The following is a 22228-nucleotide window of genomic DNA, read 5'->3' as shown; positions in this document are numbered from 1 at the left end:
TCCGTCCGGCATTGCTGTCTGACATAGCTATCTGCATGACTGTCTACAATAACTGTCTGTCTGACTCGCCTGACAGTCTGACATGACAGTCTGACATGATAGTGTTTGTCACATGACAGTCTGACATGATAGTCTGACATGACATTCTGATATGACAGTCTGACATGATAGTGTTTGTCACATGACAGTCTGACATGACAGTCTGACATGACAGTCTGACATGACAGTCTGACATGACAGTGTGACATGACAGTCTGACATGACAGTCTGACACGACAGTCTGACATGACAGTGTGACATGACAGTCTGACATGACAGTCTGACATGACAGTCTGACATGACAGTCTGACATGACAGTCTGACATGATAGTCTGACATGACATTCTGATATGACAGTCTGACATGACAGTAGTTTTCACATGACAGTCTGACATGACAGTCTGACATGACAGTAGTTGTCACATGACAGTCTGACATGACAGTCTAACATAACAGTCTGACATGACAGTCTGACATGACAGTCTGACATGACAGGCTGACATGACAGTCTGGCATGACAACTGACATGACAGTGTTTGTCACATGACAGTCTGACATGACAGTCTGACATGACAGTCTGGCATGACAGTCTGACATGACAGTCTGACATGACAGTCTGACATGACAGTCTCCCCACAGTTGCCCATCCATACATGTATCTGTCTGTAAGCCAACCTGTGTATCAATAAGATTAGCCGTGCAAATATCCACTATATCGAAGGTCAAAGTTCACCCTCTATTTACCGGAGTTTGGGGCAGATCAAGTGAGATGGGGCTCATGACGTGGCCCAGACTCAAGTGATGAGGGGTGGGGTTTGGGCTAATACTACAGGCAGGACGGAAGGTCAAGGCCACATTAAGGACACTCCGGAAATTTGTTGTGTTGTTTAAGTCTATCTACGGACATTCGCGTACATGTACTTTACATTAGTGTACAACATGTACATGTCTTTATGAATGTTCATGCACATTTCTGCAGTATTGTCAAGTAGGCCTACGTCTCTTCATTAGGACACACGTACTTTTCTTCATTAGTATATAATTAAATATCTTCATTAGTGTCATGTACATCTCTTTATTACTCTACATGTACATCTCTTCATTACTGTATATGTACATCTCTTCATTAGTGTACACGTACATCTTCTAATCAGTGTACTGGTACAGTTCTGCTATGTCGTGACACGGAGGTTGTTCCAACATTCGTCTTGTAGAGATCTTGTCGTCTGCTCAAGTAGATCCAGAGCAAATGTCGTTTGGTCTTTCTTGTGTCGTCTGCTACTGGCCGAATCTTTGAAGAATCAATCTTGGCGGTGACGTCATGATTCCATCACTTTAGCTGGCCAGTTACAGGAAATACAAATGTTATTGTCTAAGTCCAGCACTGCTAGGGGCAGATGGTCCTCTGTCATTTGGGCAGCTGTCGTGTGGGCAGCTGTCATTAGGGCAGCTGTCATTTGGGTAGCTGTCATTTGGGCAGCTGTCATTTGGGCAGCTGTCATTTAGGCAGCTGTCATTTGGGTAGCTGTCATTTGGGCAGCTGTCATTTAGGCAGCTGTCATTTGGGCAGCTGTCATTAGGGCAGCTGTCATGTTGTTAGCTGTCATTTGGGGCAGTTGTCATTTGGGCAGCTGTCATTTGGGCAGTTGTCATTTGGGCAGCTATCATTTGGGCAGCTGTCATTTGGGTAGCTGTCATTTGGGTAGCTGTCATTTGGGCAGCTGTCATTTGGGCAGCTGTCATTTGGGCAGCTGTCATTTGGGCAGTTGTCATTTGGGCAGTTGTCATTTGGGCAGCTGTCATTTGGGCAGCTGTCATTTGGGCAGCTGTCATTTGGGCAGCTGTCATTAGGGCAGCTGTCAGTGGCGTGACAAGCGACACACCTATATTTCTATGATGCAAGCTTCAAGTTTTTTAACGGCAAAATTACGATTTAATAATTCAAAAGATACATATTACGATACAGTATTGTGTACGCAGTCTAATGTATACCTAGTACGATACATAATACGATACAGTATTGTGTACACAGTCTAATGTATACCTAGTACGATACACATTACGATACAGTATTGTGTACACAGTCTAATGTATACCGAGTACGATACATAATACGATACACGAATCAATACACAATTCGATACACTGGCAAACGAGTACCCTACTTCGATATTCTAATGATGGCTAACAGCAAAAGCTAGATTAGTGTCAATCAATTATGGATGGGGTTGGAGCACGCTATACATCTTGACACTAGCTAGTAATAAAAACAAGTATTTCAGGCATCAGCCATGTAATCGTCAGGAGCTGTCCCATGATGGACAAGACGAGCTTAACAAGTCAGCTATTTTCAAGAGACCAAAAACTACATAGTCTATAACCAACCGTTGAAGCTATTAGCTGTTAAACAAGCACCTGTGTTCATAACAGTATTCCAAGATCCCTTGTCTCCAACTCTACAATACATGTCTGTTATAAGCATTCTAGCCTTCACAGCAAACTTGTGTGTAGTGTGTCACTATAGGCCTACAGTTCAAAGGTTCTAAAATCTTTTCTCTGGCCGCCCTCATATTCTACTTGTATGTAGTGTTTCACCAGAGGCGCAGCGACCCCTCCCTGTGCCAGGGGACAAACTTTAATTTGCCCCCCTCCCCATATATTTTTTTATGTTCATAATTCAAAACTGCAGCTAAAATGAGCTTTTAATTTTTTTTACAACCAATTTTGTCGCCCCTAGGGTCGGCGCAAGGGGATATATGTACCCACCACCCCCCCCCCCCTCCTCTACGCCGCTGTATAGGCCTACAATTAAGGGTTCTAAAATCTTTGCTCTGTAGTCCAACCTCGGGTCTTTACGTGCTTGTGATGAAACGAAAACATCCCGGCCATTGTTTTGTGTTTTGACGGCCATTTATCGTCACGTGAATCTTGAAACGTGTCTTATCAATGTACTCATCTTTGAGAGTTTGAAGTATAAACAAATGTCGATTGGGTATTTTTAACGTTGTCGTTGTTCTAGATTTAGTTGTTTTTTCCTATGTTTGTACGGATAGCAACCTGCCACACACCAACCTGTCACACACCAACCTACCACACACCAACCTACCACACACCAACCTATCACACCAGCCTACCACGCACCAACCTACCACGCACCAACCTACCACACACCAACCTGTCACACACCAACCTACCACACACCAACCTGCCACACACCAACCTGTCACACCAGCCTACCACGCACCAACCTACCACGCACCAACCTGTCACACCAACCTGTCACACACCAACCTGTCACACCAACCTGTCACACACCAACCTGTCACACACCAACCTGTCACACACCAACCTGTCACACCAACCTGTCACACACCAACCTACCACACACCAACCTGTCACACACCAACCTGTCACACACCAACCTATCACACACCAACCTGTCACACCAACCTACCACACACCAACCTGTCACACCAGCCTACCACGCACCAACCTACCACGCACCAACCTGTCACACCAACCTGTCACACACCAACCTGTCACACCAACCTGTCACACACCAACCTGTCACACACCAACCTGTCACACACCAACCTATCACACACCAACCTACAACACACCAACCTACTACACACCAACCTACCACACACCAACCTATCACACACCAACCTACCACACACCAACCTGTCACACACCAACCTGTCACACACCAACCTACCACACACCAACCTGTCACACACCAACCTGTCACACACCAACCTACCACACCAACTTGTCACACACCAACCTGTCACACACCAACCTACCACACACCAACCTGTCACACACCAACCTACCACACCAACTTGTCACACACCAACCTGTCACACACCAACCTGTCACACACCAACCTGTCACACACCAACCTGTCACACACCAACCTGTCACACACCAACCTGTCACACACCAACCTACCACACCAACTTGTCACACAGCAACCTGTCACACACCAACCTACCACACACCAACCTGTCACACACCAACCTGTCACACACCAACCTACCACACCAACTTGTCACACACCAACCTGTCACACACCAACCTGTCACACACCAACCTACCACACCAACTTGTCACACAGCAACCTACCACACACCAACCTGTCACACACCAACCTGTCACACACCAACCTGTCACACACCAACCTGTCACACACCAACCTGTCACACACCAACCTGTCACACACCAACCTGTCACACACCAACCTACCACACACCAACCTGTCACACACCAACCTGTCACACACCAACCTGTCACACACCAACCTACCACACCAACTTGTCACACAGCAACCTGTCACACACCAACCTACCACACACCAACCTGTCACACACCAACCTGTCACACACCAACCTACCACACACCAACCTACCACACACCAACCTGTCACACACCAACCTGTCACACACCAACCTGTCACACACCAACCTACCACACCAACTTGTCACACAGCAACCTACCACACACCAACCTGTCACACACCAACCTGTCACACACCAACCTGTCACACACCAACCTACCACACCAACTTGTCACACAGCAACCTGTCACACACCAACCTACCACACACCAACCTGTCACACACCAACCTGTCACACACCAACCTGTCACACACCAACCTGTCACACACCAACCTACCACACCAACTTGTCACACAGCAACCTACCACACACCAACCTGTCACACACCAACCTGTCACACACCAACCTGTCACACACCAACCTACCACACCAACTTGTCACACAGCAACCTGTCACACACCAACCTACCACACACCAACCTGTCACACACCAACCTGTCACACACCAACCTACCACACCAACTTGTCACACACCAACCTGTCACACACCAACCTGTCACACACCAACCTACCACACCAACTTGTCACACAGCAACCTACCACACACCAACCTGTCACACACCAACCTGTCACACACCAACCTGTCACACACCAACCTGTCACACACCAACCTGTCACACACCAACCTGTCACACACCAACCTGTCACACACCAACCTGTCACACACCAACCTGTCACACACCAACCTGTCACACACCAACCTGTCACACACCAACCTACCACACCAACTTGTCACACAGCAACCTACCACACACCAACCTGTCACACACCAACCTGTCACACACCAACCTGTCACACACCAACCTGTCACACACCAACCTGTCACACACCAACCTGTCACACACCAACCTGTCACACACCAACCTACCACACACCAACCTGTCACACACCAACCTGTCACACACCAACCTGTCACACACCAACCTGTCACACACCAACCTGCCACACACCAACCTACCACACACCAACCTGCCACACACCAACCTGTCACACACCAACCTGTCACACACCAACCTGTCACGGGCCCAACCTTTCACATTTACTGAGATAATCTTTGCTTATTACTTGCTAAATCACGATAGAATTCACAAGAATTCCCTACAAAAACCCACGATTTAACGCAGGGGTCTCCAAACTACGGCCCGCGGGCCAGATGCGGCCCGCGATGTCCTCTCATCCGGCCCGCGGCGATCTTTTTGTCCACGGAATAAATGTTTGTTAGAGGTGGCTGAGAGACTATGTCCAGAAAATTCAAAACAATTTGAAAATGTAGCTTTGAGTGCAAATACCACTGCCCGCCGTGTTACAGACATAGGTGAAAACATCGTGACACAAATAGTGAAAAATGCAAGCAAGTTTCTCAATTTTTAATTGTAATGGATCAGTCGCTGGACAGCTGTTCCACCTCTCAAATGCTTATGTTGATTAGAGGTGTGGATGAAGACATGAACAGAACACAAGAGCTGGCTTCCCTGCATGGAATGTATGGCACTGTTACCGGAAAGAATATAGATAGTTCAGAGACAGTTCAAAGATAACTGCAGCTGGAGGTCATTAGAGACACATTCAAAGAAGGGCGGGTGAGTTTTTTAAAGTTTTTGCAAAAGGAGGATTTTCCTAATATTAAAACTTTTGCATCAAAGTACCTTTCAATTTTTTGAGCAAGATATCTGTGTGAACAAACACTTTCAAGAATGAAATACTTGAAGAATAATTTGAGAGCAAACTTGGACCTCGAGTGTGTTGTTGGCCACCGACAGTGTTTCATTCAGACTTTTTGACTTTTTGTTCTCCGGGGGGGGGGGGGGGGCAATTGAAATTTGTATATATTTCTATATAAATTATATTTCGTTAAGGGGGGATGGGGGGTGGGACGGTACACGTTTTTCGGGGGGGGGGGGGCGCTTGAAGAAACTCTGGCCCCCGAACTGATATTTGATAGTTAATTCGGCCCTTGGGCTGAAAAGTTTGGAGACCCCTGATCAGAGGCGTAGCGACCCTTCCCGGCGCCCGGGGCGAACTTTCAATTTGGCGCCCCCCCCCCCCCCCCCCCGCTTATATATATATATATATATATATATATATATATATATATATATATATATATATATATATATATATATATATATATATATATATATATATATATATATATATATATATATATATATATATATACATGTGTGTGTGTGTATAATTATGTGTGTGTGATAGTGTGTTTATATATAAGCTTGTGTGTGGGTAAGAGTGTATTTGTGTGTGTAAGCGTGTGAGTAAGCGTGTACGCTACAGTCCGGACAAGGTTTAATAATTACATTGTATGATTTTCATTCCTTAAAACTTTACGACAATTTAATTCCCATTAAGATGCGTTTAACTTTTTTTTGCGAAAGATTAGTAATGTCAGTAAAAAAAATAAGCCTGATCTGTGTTAGAGGGTAGTTTGTAGCTAACGCTAATATGTTTAGACCAGCCTTTAATGTTCTAGTTTTGGAACGATCTCTGTTGTGATATGGTACATAGTTGGATTCGAAGTTTGTTAGAGTAAGGACACACAAGTGACATACAAGAAGAAGTTATCAGAAATATTTATAGTTCACATTGGAATACGACATGGGTATTTCGTTGATTGGTTGATGGTATGACAAAACAAGCTAGAGAAAACAAACTGGAATCCAACGGATGTTAACAGCTCGTAGTCTTGGATTTCGCAGATTAGCCCTGCCTTCTCGCACACAGAGTTTCTTCCAGGCATCTCTTCGGGGGGGGGGGGGGGCGAAGCCCCCCGAAAAAAATTTTACCGCCCCCCCGAACGAAATGAAATTTATATATAGAAAATATATACGTTTAACAGTGTCCGCCCCCCCCCCCTCCCGAAGAAAGTCTACCGCCCCCCCCCCCCCCGAAAATTTCAAGTGCCCCCCCCCCCCCCCGAAGAAAAAAGTCTGGAAGAAACACTGCTCGCACAACGTCAACAACAAATGCAGAACTAATTGTATTGATTGAAGAAGCAGTAACAATCAATTTAATGATAGCCCATGACGTTCTGATTATAATCAGCAGCAATAAAACGCGTTTTAATACTCTAAGAAAATGTAGAACTCAAATGCATTGTCAAAAAAATTCAATCAGGATCTATAACTAAATGTGGTCTCTTTTACTGTATGGCTTGGAGCTAGATTACAGACAGTGGAGAATGAAATAAGAGCATGGAAAAAAGTGGTGGTTAGTGGCTTAGGGATTCAAGAATCCGTGATATTTAGTTCTCTTTAATATAGTTCAGTGATCCAGGTAAGATGTAATGCAATCAATCAAAAGTATCTGATCTCTCACGTTGAAGTTGAGAGAATCGTAAGAATCTTACAAAGAACTAGTCGCGTCTTTTTTTTTAAACAAAACTGGCTATTGAAATTGTACATTACGCGTTAATACACTTGGTTTCTTTACTAAGTGTTAAGAGAGTTATCTGCTCACCAATCCAGTACAAATACTTGCGATTTTTTTAGCGAAAAAAGCGCCCCCACCCACACACTCATCACAACCATCTTGGACAAAGTTTGTAGAGCGGTTTTTAACGTAACAAACTTTTTTTTAAAAATGTTACACAATTATACAATGCACAGTACAATTCGTTTCTTTCTGAGAGCTAAAGGTTGTTTTCTCAGAATCCTGTGTAATTTTGCTATTTTATTTAGCCTAAAAGCGCCCCCCCCCCCTGCACCATCTTGATAAAAGTCACTAACGTATTTTACAGTTCAACAATCGTACAATACGTTTCAATACAATTGGTTTCTTTTAATAGTGGTAACGTTTATCGACTCAACAATCTAGTGTAAATTCTTCCGTTTTAAGTCTCGAAAAAGCGCCCCCCCCCCCCCATCTAGGTAAAGCTTCAAAGCGGTTTTGCCGGTCACTGTTTCTTAAGAGTATATGTTTTACATTAAGAAATCAAGGTAGAAAACAGTTAAATCAGTTTGTAAAGGCGTGTAGCCATTACATTTCTTAACTTAGACAGTTTATAATTCAAAACTGCAGCATAAAATCAGCTTTAAAAATTTTTTCCCACCCCTTTTGGCGCCCCCAAAGGGTCGGCGCCCGGGGCGGCCGCCCCCCCCGCCCCCCCCTAGCTACGCCTCTGCCCCTGATTTAACGAATGAAACTTATAGCAACCCCGTCACATTCCGGCAAGCCATAGCTCCAACCCCGTCACATTCCGGCTAATTTGAAGCCGGTCCCGTCAACCGGGCCACTTCCAGCCGGCGGGTAACAACATAAGACCGTGATTCGATCGGTCGTCTGCTCGAGCTGAGCTCAAACTACGAGGGCGCGAGTTATTTCACGACTCGTTAGTCTTGCTGTGAGCAGCGCACGTGAGCTCGACACGTGCATGAGAATCTTGTTGGACAAATGGCGTCAAGCTACTCTGCCGGCTTTTTGTGCCCGGTGACAAGGTACCGGGGACCAGAAGTACATTAGCCGGAAAGAGTCGTTTAACCGGATTGAGCTCCGGCCAATTTTTGCAGGCGAGTTTGACAAGACGGCGTTTAAAGTCGTCTGCTTCTTCCTGCTGTTGGCACGTGGTGTTTGGTTCAGCTGGTTCCTGGTTTAACTGGTTAGCTGGTTCGTGGTTTAACTGGTTAGCTGGGTGATGGTTCAGCTGGTTAGCTGGTTCATGGTTTAACTGTGTTGTTTTTTCCAATATTCAGCGTTTTGTTTTAATACACAAAATTATAATCTTAGTACCTAACTGACCAGACAACGACCAACTGACCAGTCCCAGACAACGACTAACTGACCAGTCACCGACCAACTGACCAGTCTACGGCCAACTGACAAGTCACCTCTTGTCAACTGACCAGTCACCGACCAACTGACCAGTCACCGACCAACTGACCAGTCACCGACCAACTGACCAGTCACCGACCAACTGACCAGCCAACGACCAACTGACCAGTCAACGACCAACTGACCAGTCACCGACCAACTGACCAGTCACCGACCAACTGACCAGTCAACGACCAACTGACCAATCACCGACCAACTGACCAGTCACCGACCAACTGACCAATCACCGACCAACTGACTAGTCACCGACCAACTGACCAATCACCGACCAACTGACCAATCACCGACCAACTGACCAATCACCGACCAACTGACCAATCACCGACCAACTGACCAGTCACCGACCAACTGACCAGCCAACGACCAACTGACCAGTCACCTCTTGTCAACTGACCAGCCAACGTCCAACTGACCAGTCACCTGTTGTCAACTGACCAGCCAACGACCAACTGACCAGTCACCGACCAACTGACCAGTCACCGACCAACTGACAAGTCAACGACCAACTGACCAGTCACCGACCAACTGACCAGTCACCGACCAACTGACCAATCACCGACCAACTGACTAGTCACCAACCAACTGACCAGTCACCGACCAACTGACTAGTCACCTCTTGTCAACTGACCAGCCAACGTCCAACTGACCAGTCACCTGTTGTCAACTGACCAGCCAACGACCAACTGACCAGTCAACGACCAACTGACCAGTCACCGACCAACTGACCAGTCACCGACCAACTGACCAGTCACCGACCAACTGACCAGCCAACGACCAACTGACCAGTCAACGACCAACTGACCAGTCACCGACCAACTGACCAGTCACCGACCAACTGACCAGTCACCGACCAACTGACCAGTCACCGACCAACTGACCAGTCAACGACCAACTGACCAATCACCGACCAACTGACCAGTCACCGACCAACTGACCAATCACCGACCAACTGACTAGTCACCGACCAACTGACCAATCACCGACCAACTGACCAATCACCGACCAACTGACCAATCACCGACCAACTGACCAATCACCGACCAACTGACCAGTCACCGACCAACTGACCAGCCAACGACCAACTGACCAGTCACCTCTTGTCAACTGACCAGCCAAAGTCCAACTGACCAGTCACCTGTTGTCAACTGACCAGCCAACGACCAACTGACCAGTCACCGACCAACTGACCAGTCACCGACCAACTGACCAGTCAACGACCAACTGACCAGTCACCGACCAACTGACCAGTCACCGACCAACTGACCAATCACCGACCAACTGACTAGTCACCAACCAACTGACCAGTCACCGACCAACTGACTAGTCACCTCTTGTCAACTGACCAGCCAACGTCCAACTGACCAGTCACCTGTTGTCAACTGACCAGCCAACGACCAACTGACCAGTCAACGACCAACTGACCAGTCACCGACCAACTGACCAGTCACCGACCAACTGACCAGTCACCGACCAACTGACCAGCCAACGACCAACTGACCAGTCAACGACCAACTGACCAGTCACCGACCAACTGACCAGTCACCGACCAACTGACCAGTCACCGACCAACTGACCAGTCACCGACCAACTGACCAGCCAACGACCAACTGACCAGCCAACGTCCAACTGACCAGTCACCGACCAACTGACCAGTCTACGACCAACTGACCAGTCACCGACCAACTGACCAGTCACCAACCAACTGACCAGTCACCTTTTGTCACCTCCCCAGTGGTGAGTCACCAGTCCGACACGGTCAAGCCTGTCCACGTCAGTGTTGCCAGCAAGAACGTCACAGTGGTCACCGGAAGTACAGCCGTGCTGCCGTGCTCTGTGGATTTCCTCGGTCACTACAAGGTCAGTATTTGGGTGGTCAGTATTGTTCTACTTCTAGTTTTTGGAAGGTCAGTATTGTTCTACTTCTAGAATTTGGGTGGTCAGTATTGTTCTACTTCTAGTTTTTAGGTGGTCAGTATTGTTCTACTTCTAGTTTTTGGGTGGTCAGTATTGTTCTACTTCTAGTATTAGGCAGGTCAGTATTGCTCTACTTCCAATATTTGGGAGGTCAGTATTGTTCTACTTCCAATATTTGTGTGGTCAGTATTGTTCTACTTCTAGTTTTTGGGTGGTCAGTATTGTTCTACTTCCAATATTTGGGAGGTCAGTATTGCTCTACTTCTAGTATTTGGGAAGTCAGTATTGTTCTACTTCTAGTTTTTAGGTGGTCAGTATTGTTCTACTTCTAGTATTTGTGTGGTCAGTATTGTTCTACTTCTAGTATTTGTGTGGTCAGTATTGTTCTACTTCTAGTATTTGGGAGGTCAGTATTGTTCTACTTCTAGTATTAGGCAGGTCAGTATTGTTCTACTTCTAGAATTTGGGTGGTCAGTATTGTTCTACTTCTAGTTTTTAGGTGGTCAGTATTGTTCTACTTCTAGAATTTGGGAGGTCAGTTTTGTTCTACTTCTAGTTTTTGGAAGGTCAGTATTGTTCTACTTCTAGTATTTGTGTGGTCAGTATTGTTCTACATCTAGTATTAGGCAGGTCAGTATTGTTCTACTTCTAGAATTTGGGAGGTCAGTATTGTTCTACTTCTAGAATTTGGGAGGTCAGTATTGTTCTACTTCTAGTTTTTGGAAGGTCAGTATTGTTCTACTTCTAGTATTTGTGTGGTCAGTATTGTTCTACTTCTAGTATTAGGCAGGTCAGTATTGTTCTACTTCTAGAATTTGGGAGGTCAGTATTGCTCTACTTCTAGTATTTGGGAGGTCAGTATTGTTCTACTTCTAGTTTTTGGGTGGTCAGTATTGTTCTACTTCTAGTATTTGTGTGGTCAGTATTGTTCTACTTCTAGTATTTGGGAGGTCTGTATTGTTCTACTTCTAGTATTAGGCAGGTCAGTATTGTTCTACTTCTAGTATTTGTGTGGTCAGTATTGTTCTACTTCTAGTTTTTGGGTGGTCAGTATTGTTCTACTTCTAGTTTTTGGAAGGTCAGTATTGTTCTACCTTTCATTTTTGGGACGTCAGTATTGTTCTACTTCTAGTATGTGGGAGGTCAGTATTGTTCTACTTCTAGTATTAGGCAGGTCAGTATTGTTCTACTTCTAGAATTTGGGTGGTAAGTATTGTTCTACTTCTAGTTTTTGTGTGGTCAGTATTGTTCTACTTCTAATGTTTGGGTGATCAGTATTGTTCTACTTCCGATATTTGGGTGGTCAGTATTGTTCTACTTCCAATATTTGTGTGGTTAGTATTGTTCTACTTCTTAGTTTCTGCGGACAAAATTGTTTTACTTGTATTGTCGCAATATTGCTCTAGATTCAAATGTCGATTGATCAATATAGTTTTGTTTCGTGATGTTTTTGTTCTGGTTTTATGTTTTTGAAGCCGAATATTTTTCTACATATATAGTTTAGTACTTTAGTAGAACAAATTACGATACCCAAGTTAAAGAATTTAATTTCAGTATACCTGCGGAAGTCATCACAATTATCGGTTTTCAGTTTTAGCTTTATTTATAAGAACCCTCCGCCCCCCCCCCCCCCCTCCAACTATTTTCTTGGTTGTGAGGTATTTGAAAATAGCCCGACCCCCTCTCCCATCTTCCCATGTGACGCCTCATCGGCGACCGTGTGACGTCAGATATGAACGACCCGTTATGTCCAAGATTCGACAACGAACAAAACCGTTAAGTTGAACCAGTGCGAGTTGTTGTACGGAACGAAATTGAAACTGGAGCATTGTGTCAACACTCTGACATTAGTTTGAAGCCTGGGTCTATGTTTTAATACCGTCCTCGGCTGGTTAAACCATAATTTGATCTATATGGGAGGTAACGCACTGTCTCTACTCTAGAGATGAATAGCCGCCCTTGTTTAATGGATTTGATCATCAAATTTCAAGTTTTCACCATAGGATCACCGCGGTTTGTTTCCATCTCAGTTCACTCAATATCTGTCTAGACACGTGATAGATGCTATTTTTAGCTCACTCGGAGATATTGGTGAGTAGAGTTTCCTGAAGAAACTCACATGAGCCAGTTTTTAGGGATTGTACGCATGCTTCATACATAATAGTTTCAAACTGAATTGTTGTGTAGAGTGGTCCTGTATTGCTTGATGTACTGGTCTGTCAGGTAGCCTTATCTTTCCAAAGTCTGTTTCTATTGAACATGATCTTCCAGCTCTAATTATGAATGAGTTCCCGCATTTAGCCTGAAAAATACGTATTTTCTGGGGTTTTTTTTTTTTAGACAGAGAAGTCTCTGGTTAGTTTAAGCAATATTTGACTGTTATCTAAAAGATTTTGAAAATTAGCAGTCTTCTTAAAGAAAGTTTTCTATAAATATTTTATTATTAAAAATCGCAAAAAAAAATTTGTAAAAATGGCCGAATTTTCAAAATTTGGCTATCAAATACTTTTCTGGCAATCCAGATTTTCCCCAACGTAACCAGCATCCAATTTGTACTTGTGGCCAAAAGCATGAAGATCAGACGTTTAAATCTTCCAGCAAGAGTTTCTAGGTTGTTGGTTGCCTGACAACCTAAGAAAATGATTCCAGGCATCCTGGAGACTTAAGCTGTGCCGAGTTCATCAGAAAAATCCAGGCCAGCTCCGTTCATCACGGCACTAAATGAGACTGAGGCTGGAGAATCGGATACTCAATATATCTAACGATTCGATACTGAACATGAGATAATCTCGATTACCGGCCTGGCCTAGTAAATTAATTCTCCAGCAACTAGTAGATCAGTGTTCGATCACCTCACGTGACCGGGTCATGTGACTTGGGGAAGTTATTATTTGAGGACGTCTCGGCCAATCAACGTCAGCAAACACAAGGCTTTCCTGCAGGTCACGTGATCACATCTTGGCGCCTTTAGCCAGACGAGATCTGGACCTAATTCTCTCCACAGTCCCTGGGGGGAGCGGCTTTTTAAATCATTAATGCTAGGGCGTCTGCTGATGCTACAGGTCCTAAAGACGCCGCCCAATATGCATGCAACTACAGCACACACTGCAACATACATACAACTTTAGCACAGACGGCAACATACATACAACTTTAGCACAGACGGCAACATACATACAACTTTAGCACAGACGGCAACATACATACAACTTTAGCACAGACGGCAACATACATGTAACTTTAACATGCGTCCAACTTTAGCATAGGCATCAACATGCATCGAACTTTAGCAAAGACATCAATATACATCCAACTTTATAATATGAATCCAACTTGCATCAATATACATGGTCTGTGAGTTTGTCTGTCTGTGTTTTATAATGTCTGTGTTTTATAATGTCTGTGTTTTATAATGTCTGTGTTTTAAAATGTCTGCGTTTTATAACGACTAAATCTAAACATTTACATCCATTACCGTGACGCTTTCTAAAAATGATTTTTACCCCCCACTTATCTTCGTCACACTTGGTTACAAAAATCCAGACTTCCTTAATTGACGTCATAACTGCTTACTCCCTCCTCCATGCTCCCTCAAGATTGCAATTGTTTTTAAAAAGGATTTTTTTCTCTAAAAAGTGTACTGAGCACGGTCAACATTTAGAATATGGAACAATTTGTATCGCCATTTACAGAAAATATGGAACAATTTGTATCGCCATTTACAGAAAATATGGAACAATTTGTATCGCCATTTACAGAAAATACCTTTACAAATCGAGAAATAATGGCTAAAATTCAGTTTCTAACATCACATGAAACATTGCGCCATCACACCTCTTTCCATGTCACAAATCATCACAAATATCCAAAAACCAACCCCACCCCTCGGAGAGTTTTATGGACGACCCCTTACATCATTCCACTATGGTCTAGATGGCATCATCCAAAATGTTTTTACTTTTAAATGTTCATAATTTTTAAAAATAAAAAAGCAAACACTTTGACAATGAAAGATTTTAAATATAACGTAATGCCCCCACCCCCACACACACAACGGTTTTTAGATATATAACTTTCTAGCTAAATATAAAGCGGTGTGGCGTATTGATCCCAAAGATTGTTTTCTGTGTGGGTTAGATATAAAAGCTCTAAGCTAAATGAGGCGAGAGTGATGTGATCAAAGAGACAGTTTTATGGCTGCCAACCCATGCATGACAACCATGTTAGCTTATTGCTGTATGACAACCATCTTAGCTTATTGCTGTATGACAATCTTCATGCTAGCTTATTACAGTACAGGAGAAAGGTGGTGTTATGAAATGAAATAAGAACTTATCTTTGTTTTTTTATTTTTTGTTCTCTGTCCAGTTTGATTAAACCTACTATCCACATTCAATCGGGCTTATAAATAATGCCACTCCCATTTGCCCATCCTAGCCCTGATACATATGCAACATTAGACGCTTTTCGAGTCACTGCAAGGGTTGGTGCCTTGATTTCAAGGGCCCAATCTTCCAACCCTCTATCAGACAACTCAGTCATTTGTTTGATCCATCAAATATTTTATTTTTCCGTCTCCATAATTCAACTACCTGTCAATCTTTATAATTCAATGTTATTTTAATCTGTATAGTATAGTGCAATCTTTTCAGCATCTATATAATTTACCACGTTCTCCGACTCTATGATTCTCTCAGCTCCTAAATCAGCTGAACTGAAACTGATCTTCTAGCTACATGCTTATAAAGCAAATCAACAGCCTACCTCCAATCAATCATTTATTCATTAATGCGTCATTACTGACACGGTCATTAAAAACGAATCAAACCACGTTAACTGGTCTATCTTAGACCACAGAGAGAGGAAAAAATTGCCTCTTCAGATAAGCGAGGGTCAATTTGAGACGTGAATTTTCTGGATTTCATGTCTAGATATTTCTGCTTAACTGCTTGCAAAATTAGATATTTCTCTCGATATTATATATATATATATATATATATATATATATATATATATATATATATATATATATATATATATATATGTATATGTGTGTGCGTGTGTGTGTGTGCGTGTGTGTGTGTGTGTATACACATACATAGTCTTATAATAACACAGTATAGTACCATTGCTTATTCCAGAGAAAATGTCCACCCCCCCCCTTTACTGTGAAACAGATGTGTCCGTGTCCCTGTGATCAGTGAAATTAGCATAAACTGCCAGCCGTCAGCCAGTTACGTCCCATCTCCATCTTAAGCAGACCCTGACAGCACCCAGGCACCTTACACCTAAACTGAATATATTCCCGTGCCGGCTGCCGGTATATTCCCGGGCCGGCTGCCGGTCACGCGACGGATGGGGCCCCTGACTCGATTTGCCTCCAGCTTTGAATAAAACAAAAGTTCCTGCGGCGTCTCTGGTACCGTTACAACCAGCAGACGACCAACTGATTGGGTTTACTTTTTAAGTCCCCCTTCGGGTGTCAATTGAACATTCTCGTAACCTACCGGTCCCTCCCCCACCCCCTACTCCAGACACATTTAACGTCACATTTCAACAGTCTGTTAATTGCCAAGAGCTGTTTTGTATTAAGACCTCGACTTTTAAACCAATTACGTTCAATTAGAGCCTTGAGTCAAAGGGTTGCTTGGTCTGATCCTCTTAACAAAATAATTGACCCTCTGTAGCGTTCAAAACAATCCAACACCTACCATTTACGTGTAGATAACTGTTGAATAATCAATTTTACCGTAACTATTTCGGATTTTCCAGGACTTAATTCTATCTTAGAAAGGGATTGGAAAATATTGTGTTGGTCCTGTTGTTGTTCTAGAAGCCTATTAAAAGAGAGGATTTAAAAGTCTAAGGCAAAGCTATTGCGTGCTATGGCCCAGAGAGTACTTGAAACAACGGAGTTATTCGCCCGTCCAGAATTTCTTTCAGGCATCTCCTAGATTTAAGTCTGTCCCTCCCCTAAAAGTTTAAAGCGCCCCTCCACCCTATAGAAAAATGTCTGAAAGAAACATTCCCCTCCCCGACCCGCAGTCCCCACCCCCGAGCACTTGTCCAATATTTACTGCCGCTATAACATTTTTTTAATTGTGATGTTTATATCTATCCACTAACTATTATATCTACCCACGAACTATCTACCCACAAACTGCCGTTATCGATGCATCATCATCAATGTTGAAATCAACGTTATTTCGTGAGTGCCATGATTGCTACCAGCATTCAGGCTATCATGGTCAGCATCATTCGTGTTATTATTGCTAGCTGTTAAGAAGGTTGTGTATACCATTACAAACATCACCTCTGTCTTCCCAAACATCATCTCTGACATACCATCACAAACATCACCACTGTCATACCATCCAAAACATCACCTCTCTTATACCATCACAAACATCACCTCTGTCACCCCAAACATCATCTCTGTCATCCCAAACATCACCTCTGTCATACCATCCCAAACATCACCTCTGTCATACCATCCCAAACATCACCTCTGTCATCCCAAACATCATCTCTGTCATCCTAAACATCATATCTGTCATACCATCCAAAACATCACCTCTGTCATCCCAAACATCATCTCTGTCATCCTAAACATCATATCTGTCATACCATCCAAAACATCACCTCTGTCATCCCAAACATCAACTCTGTCATACCATCCCAAACATCACCTCTGTCATACCATCCCAAACATCACCTCTGTCATACCATCCAAAACATCATCTCTGTCATCCAAAACATCATCTATGTCATCCTAAACATCATCTGTGTCATTCTAAACATCACCTCTGCCATACCATCCTAAACATCATCTCTGTCATGCGCATTAACACATATTTAAAACCTACTCGGAAAAAAATATCGTTCACACACAATCATTTAACAAAGCATTTCAAATGACGGCCAGATTTGTAAACTCTTTGAACGCATCGAATGAGATCTGTCAAACATTAGACATGGAATATTGTATTTCCTCCGGAAATTTGGACGGAAAATTTCCGAGATGAATGCCGGCACACTTGTAATTGATCCTCAGCAAATAGGCTGAAGTAGAATGCTGTTGGATAGCACGCGACAAGCGATTCTTTTCGAAAAGTTTAAACGTGTTAAAAAATATCATGATGTATTCGCCTTTCTTGGTTACAAATAAAAATATAATTATTGATTAGATTTTATTACAAAATGCAAAAATATGACCTTTTATGACGAATTAGCTAGAGTGTAGATATTATATAACAGCTTTAATGCTGCAAATACATTTCAAAGATCGTTTTGGTATCTTCGAAAATTGTATACGTTTTTTGAAATTTTCGATAGTTTATTCCTTGTAGTCTTTTTTAAAATTAATTATCGACGCCGATTCAAACTAATTATACGTGCAGCAAAGACTTAGAATGGTGTCACGAGGGTGTTTCAGAATGGTGTCATGTATACAGGCGAGGGTGTTTTAGAATGGTATCACGTATACAAGCGAGGGTGTTTTAGAATGGTGTCACGTATACAAGCAAGGGTGTTTTAGAATGGTATCACGTATACAAGCGAGGGTGTTTTAGAATGGTGCACGTATAAGGTGAAGGTGTTTAGAATGGTGTCACGAGGGTGTTTTAGAATGGTGTTAATTATACAAGCGAAGGTGTTTTAGAACGGTGTCACGTATACAAGCGAGGGTGTTTTAGTATAGTGTTACGTATACAGCAGTTACTACTTTTTCTTAGGGCAACATATTGTCTTAGACACACTCATTAATTAGGACCTGTACATTTATTAGCTCCTACAAGGTGATTAGGGTCCACCCAGTAATAAGGATCTACACATTAATTATAGTTAGGATTTATCATGAACTTTTTGCAGCTTTAAAAAGTTGCAGGCTAAGATTTCAATTCGTCTCGGGTGATAGGGAAAATGAGGTGTGTGTGGGGGGGGGGGGGGGGGGGGGCTTAAGTCACCAGATTATTTTTTCACATAGTCCTTTGGCTATAATTTGTTGGTACTAACGTAATCCCACCCACCCCACCACTCTACCCCACCTTGCTTGTTCTACCTTAATCCCACCCCACCCTACGTGGCATTATTTAAACCCCAACCCCAACCTAATGATGCAACTGGATTTATTCCTCCTGACTTAGATATGACATCACTAGCCACTGACAAAACTATCACTGACAAAAAATCCATTGACAAGACTACCACTGACAAGACTACTACTTCCTCTTGTCTTTGATATTTTCAAACCAGCACTGACAAACTACCACTGACAAAACTACCTCTGACAAAACTAGCCCTGACAAACCAGCTCTAGCTCCTGTCTGCGACACGGCACCGCTGTACCTCCTTGATGGGCACACACAAGTCAGCCCCCCCCCCCCCCCCCCCATAGACGGAGGAAGAGCCCAGTAATTTATGAGCTGCTAGCCCGGGGGTTGGGCGAGCGCGGGTCGTTCACCACTCGGCTAAGCTTATTAACCCCCTGAATCGCTCGTGAATCAGGTCTAATTGAGATGCCCGGATCAAATCCTCTCTGTATTCATCCGCCGACCCGCCTCACAATGCTGCAATCTTTAAACCTATAGGATTACGTTTGTTTTAACTTTTACTCCATGGTTATATTTTTTTTTCTAAACAATCGAATCAGACGTAATATATTTTCAAGGATGTTAAGAAAATTTTTATAAACACCTAAATGGGCTGGACTTAGTCAAGCTGAAGACTGGTTGAAAAAGCGTTTTTTTTTTTCTATATCAGGGGCGAGGTTGTGGGGGGAATGGGGGAATGTGGGAATGGTTTTTTTAAAAAGATGTCCGTTTGGACGAACGAGCACTCGGGAAGGATTTGCAAACAATCGAGTTCTAAGGGGAGATAATAAGGAGTAATTGGATTTTCTCGTCAATGTGAAGCGGCCAGTTGAGCATACAGTTAAGGGATCTTCGCATCTAACATCTGTATACAGAGGCCGAGAGGTTTATCAAAGGTGGCTGTTCGAAGTTGGTCTGTCTGGTGTGTTGAGTCTGGTGTGTTGAGTCTGGTGTGTTGTGTCTGGTGTCTGGTGTCTGGTGTGTTGTGTCTTGTGTCTAGTGTCTTGTGCCTGGTGTCTTGTGTATTGTGTCATGTGTCTGGTGTCTTGTGTATTGTGTCTTGTGTCTGATGTTTTGTGTTTTGTGTCTTCTGTTTTGTGTCTGGTGTCTGGTGTCTTCTGTCTTGTGTCTGGTGTCTGGTGTCTTCTGTCTTGTGTCTGGTGTCTTGTGTCTAGTGTCTTGTGCCTGGTGTCTTGTGTATTGTGTCTTGTGTCTTGTGTCTTGTGTATTGTGTCTTGTGTCTGATGTTTTGTGTTTTGTGTCTAGTGTCTTGTGCCTGGTATCTGGTATCTGGTGTCTTGTGTCTTGTGTCTTGTGTCTTGTGTCTTGTGTCTTGTGTCTTGTGTCTTGTGTCTTGTGTCTTGTGTCTTGTGTCTGGTCTGTTGTGTCTTGTGTCTCGTTGTTTGTGTCTGGTGCCTGGTGTCTGGTGTCTGGTGTCTGGTGTCTTGTGTCTTGTGTCTTGTGTCTTGTGTCTTGTGTCTGGTATGTTGTATCTTGTGTCTTGTTGTTTGTGTCTGATGCCTGTCCCATTCACATTTGTAAAAGCTACTCCACAATTCTCCTAGAGCAGCCTGGAGTTGTGTCATAACTGAATGTATTTTTTGCTATCACTGTTGTCATGATGACGCGTGCTAGATCTATGTTTATCGAACCCACTTTTCAAAACATAATATTAATCGAGAAAAAGTTGAACGTTGTACAGAGGTATTCTAGGCCGGTCATTAAATATTGATTCGCCCAGCCAGAAGCGAGTAGATTGATACAGTCAGTGGCTTATGTGGGGGACTGGTCAACTAGACCTATGGTATCCACGGTAATTTTACTGGACCAGTACCTGACACTTGGACAGTACTAATATACTTATATATATTATATATATATAATATACTTATTACATATATATATATGTGTGTGTATGTGTGCAAATATACATAATATATGTATCTAATATATAAAGCTCAGTTCTGTATGTAATGCATTTGTATGTCGTTGGAATTGTACGAATTTAAGTGTTAGAAAATTATCGTGCGCATTTGTCTAAATTTATGAGCTAAAAAATTACCATTGAAAGTGTTGGGAAATCATTTTCATTTTTCAAATTACAGTAATAATTGTCGGCATGTTCATTAAACACAAGTTTAAAAAAAATATCATCTTTTACAAAAATTCTAATTATGTCTTTATTTAGTCCTATAGCACTTACTTCCCTTTGATAAATTAGGAAAACAAAATTACTTCCCTTTATAAAACCATTGCATTAGTCGAAAATAATTTACTTTTTAATTACTTTGTTTTGGTGTTGGGAAAAAAAAATAATTACATAATTAGCGGGGATTGATCAAGTGCAAATGTTGTAGGTATTTTACGGATAAGCTTGGAGTATTAAAATTGTTCATCAAATTGAAACAGGCGCGTTCGTTCAGTGGCGTAGCCAGGATCGTCTCATGGGGGGGGGTTCAAATTTTTTCCAGCATTTTATATATATATATATATATATATATATATATATATATATATATATATATATATATATATGTGTGTGTGTGTGTGTGTGTGTGTGTGTGTGTACATATGCATGTGTAAGTGCGTGCGTGTAAAGTATTGGTGGCTGGTGACAATAGAAACTCGTGGGTGCCACCGACTAACTTATCTTAGTATTAGCTATTGTTTTGTAACAAGTAACACATGTACACTATCGTAAAAAAATTATAAAAATCAAATTTCCATCATTTTCAGCAGTTTTCTCCAACTAAAAATTTCCTTGTCGGCCGCAAAATATTAGAGATTCTATTATGGGCGCTAATCTTAAACGATTTTCTTGAATTTGTTGACTTATGATAAATTTAAGGAGATTTTAATAAGTTAATTTTTTTTTCTCCATCACCGATTTACGATTTTGGGAAAGTAAAATTGCTCTTTTATGATATTCACATTGCTGGTG

General features: G+C 42.7%; 1 protein-coding gene across 2 annotated transcripts in view; it reads left to right on the top strand.

The window, feature by feature from the left end:
* Positions 1–22228, top strand: part of LOC131936129 (limbic system-associated membrane protein) — a 105436-nt gene that overhangs the window by 45542 nt on the left and 37666 nt on the right. For both annotated transcript variants that reach the window (XR_009386014.1, XM_059293035.1), the window contains exon 3: positions 11016–11140. Coding sequence is in view for 1 of the 2 variants with exons in the window: in XM_059293035.1 (XP_059149018.1) it covers positions 11016–11140 (125 nt within the window). In the remaining variant the exon portion in view is untranslated. The remainder of the gene's footprint in view (positions 1–11015; positions 11141–22228) is intronic.

The sequence above is a fragment of the Physella acuta genome, unplaced genomic scaffold (genome assembly GCF_028476545.2).
Source record: "Physella acuta isolate Inbredline_101_S28 unplaced genomic scaffold, ASM2847654v3 ptg000168l, whole genome shotgun sequence".
Classification (NCBI taxonomy): Eukaryota; Metazoa; Mollusca; class Gastropoda; family Physidae; genus Physella; species Physella acuta.
This window is presented reverse-complemented; position numbering and strand designations above follow the sequence as displayed.